Source organism: Orcinus orca, chromosome 1 (genome assembly GCF_937001465.1).
Source record: "Orcinus orca chromosome 1, mOrcOrc1.1, whole genome shotgun sequence".
NCBI classification, from domain to species: Eukaryota; Metazoa; Chordata; class Mammalia; order Artiodactyla; family Delphinidae; genus Orcinus; species Orcinus orca.
This window is the reverse complement of record NC_064559.1, coordinates 116,920,582-116,932,844: the sequence shown is the minus strand read 5'-3', so window position 1 is coordinate 116,932,844 and position 12,263 is coordinate 116,920,582. Positions and strand designations below refer to the sequence as shown.

Sequence of the window (12,263 nt, the reverse complement as noted above, 5' to 3'; positions counted from 1 at the left end):
ATGGCCGCTGAGCCTGTGCGTCCGGAGCCTGTGCTCTGCAACGGGAGGGGCCACAACAGTGAGAGGCCCACGTACCACAAAAAAAAAAAAAGTTTGCAAGAAATGTTGAATGGATATGGTTCGAATGACTCCAGTTCACAAAATGTGAATACCTGTCTCCTGCCAAAAACAGTGCTGTTCTGTCCTAAATCTGTATCTTTTCAGCAAGATGACTTTCCGAGTTGCAAATATGCCCAACAGGATTAGTTTCTAGAAGTTGAGAAACTTCCATATTTTAAGAGTAGTCATGTGGCAACTGGTAGTCCATGGGTAACAGATACTCCAGGCTTCATCTTACACAAATCTATTTCATGGAGATGGGCGGCAGGATGTTCCACTATGATTAATTAGTCCAGGGGCCCGTCAACACTTAGGTGGAGAAGAAGCCACCATCAGTCTTTCGGGAATATCCTCCATTGCTGGCTGCAGTGTGAGGGGACACTGTGGAGAAAAGAGAAGAGGGAGTGGGCTGTGAATTTCAGATCCTTTGCCTTTTCTGGGAACTTGTCGCCCATACATTTATCGGGACAATGGAGAAGGTTCTAACAGCTGAGGAAACTGGCATATAGAGGACTGATGGGAGGTAGCTATAGGTCTTTCACTCCCCGGTTTCTGCCCTTTGCTGAAAATTTTTGTCCGCTAGACCTAAGGCTGAGGTAGTGGCTCTGAAAAACTGAATTCATTTCCTAGCTCTACAGTCAGCATGTCCCCTGGTTTTAGTCTGATATGTGCCAGACTCTCAGTTATCCCTGATGTTCCCTAATAGCCAATCACCTCAACTCCCTGATTCCTGTGACCATTTAGAAAAACTCTTGCACCATCCATCTGCCTCCCACCCCTCAGTCTTCTGACCCTTACCTATGGATCCCTGGATGCTGTGAATAGACTCCTTCTTAGGGTTGATCCAGTGTCTGATGTTAGCTTGGGAAGTGATGGCGGGTGGCTGGGGAGGGGATAAAGATTCTCCAGAGAATTGGATCTTGATTCTAGAAGATGGTGTGGGGAAGAACACGGGAGAGTGAAATCAATCAGGAGAAGAAAGGTAAGGAGGGAAAGAGTTGCATGCAACCTTAAAGCAGCTGAGGCTTCCCTGGTGGCGCAGTGGTTGACAGTCTGCCTGCCGATGCAGGGGACACAGGTTCGTGCCCCGGTCCGCGAAGATCCCACATGCCGCGGAGCGGCTGGGTTCGTAAGCCATGGCTGCTGAGCCTGCGTGTCCGGAGCCTGTGCTCCGCAACGGGAGAGGCCACAACAGTGAGAGGCCCGTGTACCGCAAAAAAATAAAAATAAAAATAAAATAAAGCAGCTGAAGGCCCTTTTTACCCTCTGGAATGAACCAAAGATTTTGTGCTACAGATGAGCACAATCCTGGAAGATCTCTGTTCATTTTAGAAAATAAAAAAACGGAACTTGTATTACAGAAGTAAAAAATAACAGAAATCTATAGAAACAAGAACCTATTGATTGTTATTTCCCAGATGACACTTTACCTTACTTGATTGGCATTGTACTTAGCGAGAGGCTCCGCCTCCACCACTTACCCATGGGCATCCTGAATGGTCTCCTGGTGTATCAGTGTCTCACTTTTGCTCTTGAACGTCCCTGTGTGGTGGTTGTACAAGGCTGCTAATCGGAAATCCAGATCATCCTTCGGTATCTACGGAGGAAGCCAACCCCGCCACTCCCAGGATTAACTTGCCACATTTGCACCTGCTCTAGTCGGGTTCTGTTGGGCTCTACTCTTGCCCCAAAGCAGAGTGAACCCTTTCTGGGCCTGAGATCCACCAACTCCCTACTTACCAAATTACTATACATGATGACTTCTTAACTCTTGTCCATAAAGAATTGTCTCATGGTTAGGTCTAAGGAATGGGGAGCTCTCCTGGAGACATGAGAACCACTATATTGTCCTGGACTTGAGCTTAACGGGCCTTACCTCATTCATGGTTATAATGAGAAGTCTGGTGAGAGAATGATTTGCTCCAGATAATCAACTGCAGCAAAACCCAAGCCTTCTGACTTCCCAGAGGAAGTTGATAAGTTGGTATTTGGTTTTAGATTTGGTAGGATCTTGGATTGGGGACAAGATAAAGATGCTAAGGTAGTCAGGGACAGACTACCTTTCAAAAAGGATATTAATTAGTCCTAAGTGGATATAAGGAGAAATAGCATTTCAATGCTAGGTACCTCAGGATCAAAAAAATAAACAGCCTGCCTCATGGACGTGATTGTGGGAGTTGAGCTGAGTCGACACCAGGGTTCCTGTTGCTGAGCAAGGTGAGTTGGGTTCTTATATGGCAGTTTCTGCAAAAGAGAAACCACATCGACCCCTGGTTACCAGAGGCCTTGCTGATGTGATAGCGTCAGTGACATCCATCCCCTTATCCCATCCCATTTTAACTGAATCGCAAACATCTAAAAGAGAAGAATGAAATGGGGCAAGACTCCCAGGCTTCTGATCTTCCTAAGTTTTCAATCTCAGAACTGACAGAAATGGGCCAGGAATACAGGGAAAGGGGTGAAGTGGGACAGGAGGTGAAGGGTGGGGAGCAGAGAGGCAAGATGAGCTCAGGTTTAGAAGTCCTGAGCTTGAAGAAGAGAGAAGATATCCTAATGCAATTAACAGGTAGGAAATTGGAGGTGTGCAGTTGTTGGAGGAGAGCTCAGAACAAGTAGTAGAGATCTGGGGGTCATCCCCCTGAAGTGGTGGTTGAAGCCTGCAAAAAGGCGTCTGACCAACAAGGAAGAGGCGGTTCATGAGGACTGCACAGTATTATAATGGGGGTGGTGGTGGGAGCAGTCAGAGACAAGAGAATCAGGAGAGAGCAGTGTCTAGGCAGGTGAGAAAATTTCAGTAAGCAGGGAAGGGTCATTGTGTCTGCAGGAATGTCAAAAAGTTCATTGGATGTTCAGTCCTCTAATTAAAACCCCACAAGTACGAATATGAAAAGGACACAGCTGATTTCTTCATTACATGTAAAATGCCATACTATTCACCACTGTATCCCCAGTGCCTAGCACAGCGACCTAACACATGGTGTTCTAAAATGAAATATTGATTGAATCAATGACTGAGTTCCAGTGAGTACAACTACAACCTAGTAGAAATCTCGTTCAACCTATTGGATATAGGAACCCTCCTCCTCCCCTGTATATAACACAGTGCTGTGTGACTCAGCTCAATTAGGCATTAATTGAGTGGTGTGAACCAGGCAGTATACTGTCACCAAGAAAGATGAAAAAGGAAATGGGAAAACTACAAATACATATGATGCAAGCACAGGCAGCTCTCTTCCCATTCCTCGAAGGCTGCATAAGCCTCTATAAGCAGAAGGCTGAGACGGTCTTTCACTGAGAAAGTCGAGCCTGTCGAGCGTGAGTGCCATCTTCACATCCATTTTCCTTCCATCTCAGAGAAAGGGAAGTCCCTTTTATTCAAGAATCACCCTTCCCTGAACCCAGCCCTTCCTGGTGCTTTAGGGCCCTGTGCTATCCTGCCAGCCCCTGTACCCAGCTTCTCCTCATTCCTTCGTCACTGTCTAGCTACCCACTCCATGACCTTTCCTACCGAGCCAGCCTTCTTAAAGAGTCAACACTTGCCACCTCCACTTCCTCCCCGTTCCCATTCCCTCTTCTGCCCACTGCTGTCTGGCCTCTGCCTCAAGCACCCACTGAAACTACTCTTGCTGGTGACCACTGACATTTGTGGCTAGGTCAGGTGGATCCTTTCCAGTCCTGACCTTCTGACCTCTGCGGTTTCTGCACCACGACTCTGATTCCACGAAATGTTCTCTCCATCCTATGTGGGTCCAGATCCTCCGGGTTCTCCTCCTACCTCTGGCTATTACTTCTCAGCTTCCTTCTCAGCTCTGCTTTCTCTCTCTGTCCCTTAGTGGTATTCTCCAGGGGGGTTGTCTCTGCCTTTCTGACTCTCACATTCACTGGATGAGTTCATTCTCTCCTATACCTTCAACCACCAGATGAATACTGTGGCTTCCAGACATTTTCAACCCACAGCTCTCAACCAGGTTGCCTACTCTTCATCTCTATGGAAATGTCCCACAGGCACCACGAAAACAACAGCTACATAACTGATCTCAACATCTTTCTCCCCAAACTTGCTTTCCCTGGATGCCTCATTCAGTAAATGGTATCAGGTAAGCCCTCAGAAAGCTCTCCCTGACTCATCCATTCTCTTGAACCCATGTCCAGTCAGCCACAAAGTCCCATCAGTCCTGCCCTTTGCATCTTACCGCCATCCCCTGCATCACTGCTGTACATCCGTTACTCCTCCTGGAGATCGCTGCACCAGCCTCGTAGCTGATCCCTCTTGTCGCACTAACATCCTGTCCAATCCACTGCCACTTGTGCTTTCTACAACACCCATCTAGTATGCCACTGCAGTACTTACAGTCCTGAGATGATTCCCCAGGATGAAAACCTAGCTCACTAGCATGCTGTACACAGCACACCCACCCCAGGAGGGTCACCTCTCCAGCTTCCACCCTCTCCACTCCTCCATTTCACACCAACGCTTCAGCCACTTTGGACTCTTTGGTCCCAAAGAGGCCACCCTCATCCTCCTCTCCATGTATGTGCACCTGCTGCTCCCTTTGCCTTGAATGTCTGGTTCCTGTTTCCTTCCTCCTAACTTACATTCCACCTCCTCCCTCCCCTGGTCCAGCTGACTCATATTTGAATGTCAAAACTCACCTGCTCTGGGAGGCTTTCCTTTAAGCTCCTGTTTCCCATGAGAAACCACATATAACTGTCACAACACATGTGCTGCTGTGCAAGCACTTTTGCTGTTGCTGTTGTCAGTCTGGCTTTTATACTAGATTTCCCTGAGAACAGGAGCTAATCTAATGTGTCTATACATCCTCAGTTTTTAGCAGAGCGCCCGGCATACAGTAAATAATAAATGTTGAATAAACAAAAGGGAGTGCTTTGATTTTGTTATTAAGCCACAATTACCATTTAGTTCACCTTATTTTTCACCACTTCAAACATCTCAAATACTTCTACGAGAAAAGTGGAACCTGGGCCTGGGTAAGCCCCATTTTGGCAATCATTGCTTAGGGCTGTGAGTGCCTCTTGTTCCTCTGGACTAGAACTCCACTTGCCTCTGCTCAAAAGCACCTGTGAAATGTTGGCAGACCTGAATATGGGGACATGGAGGAAGGCAGAGAACAGACTTCTCTGGTACCTGACTCAGTGTCCTCACCATAGTCCTTTAAGTTACCATCTCTTCCTGTCGCGCCGACAGAAAGAAGAGTGCGGTCGACCCTACTGGGAATCTGCGCAAGAAACCTCAGTACCTTGGAAGCCCGCAGTTTTCCCAAGTAGGAATCATCGTTTTCCAACGTAGGATGCTGGAAAGGGTCTCGGGTGAGAGGCATGGTAAAATGCCGAGCGAGACACTCTTAAGAGTGATGAGAGGCCCGCGCAGCCGCTCACAATCTTGCACGCGGAGGAGCCGGGGTCCCAATTGTTTGGCACGCCCAATTTCAGTTGCCAGGCAACTACCCCGCCGTCTATGACTGAGGCGAATTCCCTCCGAGAATGGCGCCACCTGGCGGTCCAACGCGGGAGGCCCCTCGGGAAGAAGCTACTGGGAACGCAGAGGGAAAGCGCCGCTGAGTGTACCGGGGAGCCCTGGATTGGCACTCGTGAGACTTCGGTGAAAAACGCCGAACAGGTCTTCTGCAAAAGACTTCAGTTAAAGAAAGTATTCCTAAAAGGTGGCCCAGAAATGTCCTTCCTCCTGGCATCTAACCAAAGGATTTCTCAAAGCGATGAGAGAATGGGGATGTCAAGAGACGGAAGAGTCCAGGTGTCGTGCTTGGAAAATTGCCGGCTAAGGCAAACTCTCCTTGCTTGAAGGAGTCTCAGGGCTTAGCATAGCGCCGGTTGTAAAGGCATAGATGGATTTGGCGGGGTGGAAGTAAGATCTCCAGAAGAGGCTGTTAGAGTAGGTGACACGTGCCGGGGCCACTCTTCCAGGCTATAAGCTCTGGAGAAGAGACGGCATCTCAATCATTTTACTATCGCTTCACACATAGGAGGTGCTTAATAAGTATATATAGAACGCCACGTCTGCAAAATTAGAGGTGTTCATAAGTAGCCGATGGCTACGAAATAATGAATTTGGTGGCGATGGCTTGGAGGTTGTTTCCACCGCGTTCCTTACACGAGCCCTGTGAGCGCCTGTTGGGACGGTTGCAGACCCTGGGCACTCGCATTCCCACGCCGCGCGCGCCAGTGGCGGCGGCTGCCATGGCGACCGGCAGGTGAGCTGCAGAGGAGCTAGTGGTCCGGTGCCCCACCCGCGCGGAGGGAACGAGGAGGCGGTTGCCAAGGCGACGTGGGTAGGAGGAGGAGAAGAGGAAGGAGGGAGGAGGAAGGATGGGCTGCCTAGGCGTAGCCGCAGGGAGGTGACTGAAGCGAGCCCAGCCCCTTGCATCCTCCCCCCTGTGAACCTCCCTCCCCTTTTTTTCCGCCTTCTTCCAGCAGTAGCTGCAGCCGCAGCACCTGAACCGCTGCTGCCGCTCGCTCAGAACAACACTATGGCTGAGCCTGGGCACAGCCTCCATCCCTCTGCCAGGGGCAGGGGAAGAACCGAGCCGCGCACACTCCGGCTTCTGCGGCTGCTGCTCTGGGTTGGGACCACCTTCCAGGTGACTCAGGGAGCGGGACCGGAGCTTCACGCCTGCAAAGAGGTACTCTCCTCCCGACCCGACCCCACTTAGGTCAGAAAATCTTGGATCTCGGCAGGGATCTTGGGACCCACGCAAGACAGTTTCAGAAGGCACGGAGTTTAGGTTTCTTTGGGGATGGGGGGTGGGGGAGGAAGAGGAGTAGACTGGCGTCATGGAGAAGCCAGCCCACTGGAGGACTCACGAAACAGATCAGCCTCACAGCTTGGGCTGCTGAGCTCAGGGGAAAGGTCCCAGCTCCAAGGACCTCAGGAGGGACCTGAGTGCCTGGACTTGGGAATGAGGGAAGGAGAAGACATGGGTTGTTTCCCAGCTGGGATGAAATTACCTTAAAAGTGGTTGAAAACAAAAGATTATGTACAGAGGGGCAAAATAGAAAGTGGGAAAAGGGAGAAGTGGGGTAAGAAAGGAGTTTGGAAGGCCAACGGAAAATAATGGATCGAAGTGGGAATCCTTGTGATTTTATCATGGCTTCAAGAAAGTATGAAAATGGGAGGTCTGCAAGGGGGACTGAAGGATCCCATCACCTCTCTTCCCTTGGTATTAAACATCCAGTTTCCTTGTGGGCTGCTAAATGTGGATCCTGTTTATAGTTTGCCTCCCCCGGTGTGCTTTCTTTAGTGTACCTGACAGTGCGTGACCCACCTTTGGCCAGACTTTGAGTTCTGTAGTATCTCACTTTCAGCCAATCTCTACTTTCCTTCTCTGGACTTTTGCTGACATATGTTGTAAGTCTTTTTCAAGGTGTTTCTAAAATGTTGCCAACATAATTCAGAGAATAAGTAGTGAATGTCTTCCAACCAAAAATGCCTTTGAACATTCTTTTGGAGGGATACAAAAAAGGAGTAATAAAACTCAGTAGTTTCTATGGTATTGAAATAACAATAATTGGTTGTGTTCTGAGTAACTTTTTAAAAACCATATGGCAGACGCAGCAACAACATATTTACAAGAACTTCATGGCAGAAGGCAAATAAAGTTGTTATCTACGTGAAATATGAAAGACTTTGTAATACGTTGAGTCTAGCCCTGTACAATTAATCTGAAATGTCATACTTGGCTAAGGTTTTGAGAGGTTGAAATATTATTTATAAGTTGTCATGGTTAACTAGTGATTAGCAACCATAACCCCGTCCCATATGGAAATGTATTATTATGACGGTATTCTAACCATTAGACCATCTATGACAAAACAGATCATGAAGAAGTGAGGGGGGTGGGAAGAGAGAAGAGAATTTTTGTGTGAATAAAGATACTTCACTTCATTCATGAATATGAACAAGTGACCCCAGTCAGTGGAAATTTTTGTAACTTGTATCAGTACCAGCAGTGTCCTGCCCTGGGCCATCCACATTTTCACCCAGTCACTGTATGACCTGTTTTAAAGATGGCTGGGAACAGGATGATTTTGTCAGTAAGTGTTGCTTACTGGCCTTGGTGGCCTGTGGTCTAACCAACCAAGTGAGTTCCATCAAGCAAACTCACTTGCCTAAGAATCCAACATAGGACTCCCCCTGTGTGGACGGTAACAATCTTACAGTTCAACTACCACTTTCTGTTGATATCTTTGTCCACTATGGAAAATATGAACTGGTTAAGAAATTAAACACTTGGTATCATCTTGCTTGGGAGGGAGGGAAGAATATTGATACTGGAGAGCTCTAACTTGTGTAGAAATTTTGCCTTTAGTCCTTTTTAAATGATTGGCATTTGCCTAAGCAAAAGGCCTTGCCACAGAGCATAAGCTGAGGGCAGTGGAAAGCTGTGGAACTCAACATACCAGGGTTCCAGTCCCTGCCTGTTACTTACCACCCAGTTTTTGGATCTGTAGAATTGGTATTTCAATAACACCTACCTCAAAAAAGATTGCTTTGAGGACTGAAAGAGAAAATACAAATAAAACACAAATTAGAGTTACCTAACTCTCTTTCCCATTCAGCTTCTTTACCATTAGATCCACACCCCATGCCGGAGTGAAAGTGGCTTAAGAGTCATCTATGTTGGCCACGGGCGTCAGCAAGTCCTGTTTACACTCTTCTTGAGCAAACAGTGGCTGCTGAACACCCTCGACTCCAAAACAATAAGGAAGAGAATAAACCCATTATTATAATATTCTTTGTTTGGCAGTATGAATTGACCCAATAAGTTTTAGGGGCTTCCAATCCTAAATGGTGAAAAAAAACAATTCAGGGTAGACTAACCCTTCCCTGTTCTTACTCTTCATGTGAATTTCTCGTGCGTCTTTGCTAGGTATTAATGGCAGGGAGTCTTATCGGCCAAGGCTGACCCTCATGACAACAATGCTGTTCCTGCCTTGTTTCTGAAATCTGAGGCATCCGTCTGGATCAAATCAGGGAACAAAGAGGTTTAGGGTAAAGCCTAAACTGAGGAGGCAGAGAGCTGGGAGTTCCAGATTGCTAAACGTGTGCTGGGGCTTGGCTTTCCTTTCACAGTTTTACAATAATCAGGGTCACCAGTGGAACTAAACATCCTGTGTGGTGTTTGTCTTCATGAATCATTTCTTAGTCCTGTGCTAGCCCAGGCTAAGTGCTGACTGAGAGCCAAAGGAGCATTTTCTATAGCACAACGAATCTAAATCAAATGAGAGAGGAAGAGAAAACTGCCTTTCCCAGATAGGTATTGCCCTGAGGCTTCAGTGCTAATAGCCCCCAAAGGGACATCCCAATCTATGTTGAAAAGCCCAGAGGGCTTAGGAATCTGGCAGACATGGATTAGAATAAAATTTGGTGAAGGGATGATGACTCTGCCACTTAGTAAGGATGCTACTTTGAGCAAGTTAATTAACTTCTGACAGTTTCAGATTCCTGATCTGTAAAATGGGGATGGTAACACCTATCTCACAAGGCTATTGTGAGGATTCAATTAAATTGGATAACACATGTAAAATGCCTAGTATATATCCTTGACATGTCATAGGGGCTTCAGAAATATTGGTAGGCAGAAAAGATAAGTCCACAAATAATGACGTACAAATGATGACATGTTAACATGTGGTAAGCAATGCGGGAATGGCAATATAGAGTTGATAGGAAAAGAAGAAAACATATTTGAACAGTTGACACTTCACCTGCTTCTGGAATAATCAGCAGAATTTCAACAGGCAGAGATGGGGGGAGCATGATTTCTAGATAGAGAAAGGAGACCAAGGAAAAGATCCTGACAATTGCAAGTAGACCACGTGGCTGAAATGTGGAGTAGGTGTGGGGTACCATAGAAATCAAGATTGGAAAGTGGGAAACTAAGTGGAGAATCTCTGAAGGATTCTTAGCAGAGGTAGTGGATTAGCATGAATATAAAGTAACTAAGTTGAGATAGGCCAAGGTGAGAGCAGAGAGATGGGGGCGAGAAGACCAGTTCAAAAGATCTTACAGAGGTCAAGGAGGAGGTTAACAAAGGGACTGCACTGGGATGGTGGCAGTGGGATAAATAGAAAGGCTTGGATATGAGAAAAACATGCCAAAGGTAGAAGTTAGAGGATTTGGCTACTGATTGAAGGAGTCAGGTGGATCACTGGGAGAATTAGGCAAGATAATGCTTAAAGTGCTTTGCAAAATGCAGCGCATAGAGTAAGTGCTCAGTAAATATGCTTTTAGAAAACGTAATAGAACATCATTCTAAGTCATTAGATGGCCTTGCATAACACCATTTTAATGAGGAACGGAATGAACTACCTATCCTGACTAATCCCTAATGTCAACCCTTTCGCTTTGACCATCCACACTAGACCCACCCCTTCTCACCTTCTTCTTCTTTTTTTTTTTTAATATTTATTTATTTGGCTGCACTGGATCCTAGTTGTTGCTTCCACCTTGCCCACATATTGTCTAGTGCTCAGCCAGAGTAAACCTACTGAAAATAAGACAGATATTGCCCCTCCTCTGCTCAAAACCTTCCAAAGGCTTCCTGTCTCAAAGTAGAAACCAGCTCCTTACACGGGCCTACAAGGCTGTATGTACAATCCTCACCTCCTCCTCTGCAGTCACACCAGCCTCCTCACTCTTTCTCAGAACTGTGGGGTAACCTGCCCCCTCAGGGTCTTGGCAATTGCTATCTTCTCTTCTTGGAAGGCTTTCTCCCAGGATGTGCAGCTTATTTCTTAATTCCCTTCAAGTTTTTGTTGAAATGTCTTCCCACTTCCTATCCCATTTTCTGTTTTATTTTCTCCAGAGAACCTACCACTTTCTAACGTGCTCTATATTTTATTTATTTTACTTATTTCTGTCTTTTCCCACTAACACGTAAGCTCCACGAAGGCAGGGCTTTTTGTGTTTCATTTAATGCTGTGTCTCCAACACCCAAAATAATATCTGGCACATTGTGGGCCCTTAATAAATTAATGTAATAGATTAATAATATTCCACTGATGAAATTTATTTAACCAATCCCCCATCATTGAACGTATATGTTAGAAACATGTTAACATATGTTTCTAATTTTTGACTATTATAAACAATGCTAAGATGAGCCTCTTTTTGCATATTCTTTCCAACACATCTGTCATTACTTCCTTGGAATAAATTCCTAGAAATAGAATTGTTGCATGAGAGAGTAAGATCATTCAGTTAACTCCTTAAGTTATATTTCTAGAAATGGGGATTCCTTGATCAAAAGTCACATATATTTTATATTGTTCCATATTATGAGATCCTCTTTTGGAGAAATTGCATCAATTTTTCTTCCCATCAGCTTTGCACATTTCCTCACATCCTTGGCAAAACTATCAATCCTGGGCTTCCCTGGTGGTGCAGTGGTTAAGAATCCACCTGCCAATGCAGGGGACACAGGTTCGAGCCCTGGTCCAGGAAGATCCCACATGCCGCGGAGCAACTAAGCCTGTGCGCCACAACTACTGAGCCTGCGCTCTAGAGCCCACAAGCCACAGCTACTGAGCCCACGTGCCACAACTACTGAAGCTCGCACACCTAGAGCCCGTGCTCCGCAGCAAGAGGAGCCACCACAATGAGAAGCCCGTGCACCGCAACAAAGACCCAACACAGCCAAAAATAAATTAAAACAAACCAACCATCAATCCTTTCAAATTTTGATAAATCACTAGATAACACACACACACACACACACACACACACACACACATACACACCCCTTCATTCTTGCTTGGCTCATAGTGGAGGGACCCTGTGTGTTTCAAGGAGGATCCCATCTATAGCTCCTAAGTGACCTCAGAGTGTTTTGGGATGCTCTTACTGTGACTGAGAAGTAAAATGCTTGCTCATTCTATAGCAAACAATATAAAAATCCCTACAGATCATTCTTATTCTGAATCCCTTCTCAGCTGCTTCCCCCTCCACCTAAACTGGAGTGAGAACTCTGCCCACCCACGCTATGCCTGGCTTCCCCTCTCCTCTCTTTCACATTTCCCCACCTAGGTGGTCACTGGGAAGGAGTTCTTTTGGCTTGAAAAGCAAAGTAGATATTCATAAATAACCACCCCAGCTGACCTATGCATTTGGTTAAGCGCTATGAGAG

The 12,263-nt window shown here is 46.3% G+C and overlaps 2 protein-coding genes across 3 annotated transcripts in view; one reads left to right on the top strand and one right to left on the bottom strand.

Moving 5' to 3' along the window:
• Positions 1-327: 327 nt before the first annotated feature.
• Positions 328-5,504, bottom strand: CFAP276 (cilia and flagella associated protein 276). Of its 2 annotated transcripts, none has more exons than XM_049713860.1 (5): positions 5,358-5,504; positions 2,227-2,343; positions 1,581-1,696; positions 898-1,025; positions 328-480 (listed from the first exon to the last, which is right to left on the bottom strand). In XM_049713860.1, the coding sequence occupies exons 1-5, from the start codon at positions 5,436-5,438 to the stop codon at positions 410-412; spliced, it is 513 nt and encodes a 170-aa protein (XP_049569817.1). In that variant the 5' UTR covers positions 5,439-5,504; the 3' UTR covers positions 328-409. The 2 variants fall into 2 exon arrangements, with proteins under 2 accessions (XP_049569817.1, XP_049569818.1); XM_049713861.1 differs by lacking the exon at positions 5,358-5,504 and adding an exon at positions 5,246-5,291.
• A 966-nt stretch (positions 5,505-6,470) lies between these two features.
• ELAPOR1 (endosome-lysosome associated apoptosis and autophagy regulator 1) overlaps positions 6,471-12,263 on the top strand; it is a 68,358-nt gene continuing 62,565 nt past the window's right edge. Inside the window, exon 1 of the mRNA XM_033434507.2 lies at positions 6,471-6,758. Within this exon, the coding sequence (XP_033290398.2) occupies positions 6,606-6,758 (153 nt within the window). The 5' untranslated portion in view covers positions 6,471-6,605. The remainder of the gene's footprint in view (positions 6,759-12,263) is intronic.

What these genes read in the sequence shown, in the direction of transcription:
- CFAP276 (XM_049713860.1), bottom strand. Translation starts at nt 5,438, where the DNA reads ATGCCTCTCACCCGAGACCCTTTCCAGCATCCTACGTTGGAAAACGAT. An exon ending in GAAAACTGCGGGCTTCCAAG is followed by an intron (nt 2,344 to 5,357) that starts GTACTGAGGTTT and finishes TCTCTTTTGCAG; the next exon opens with AAACTGCCATATAAGAACCC. An exon ending in ACCATTCAGGATGCCCATGG is followed by an intron (nt 1,026 to 1,580) that starts GTAAGTGGTGGA and finishes ACCATCTTCTAG; the next exon opens with AATCAAGATCCAATTCTCTG.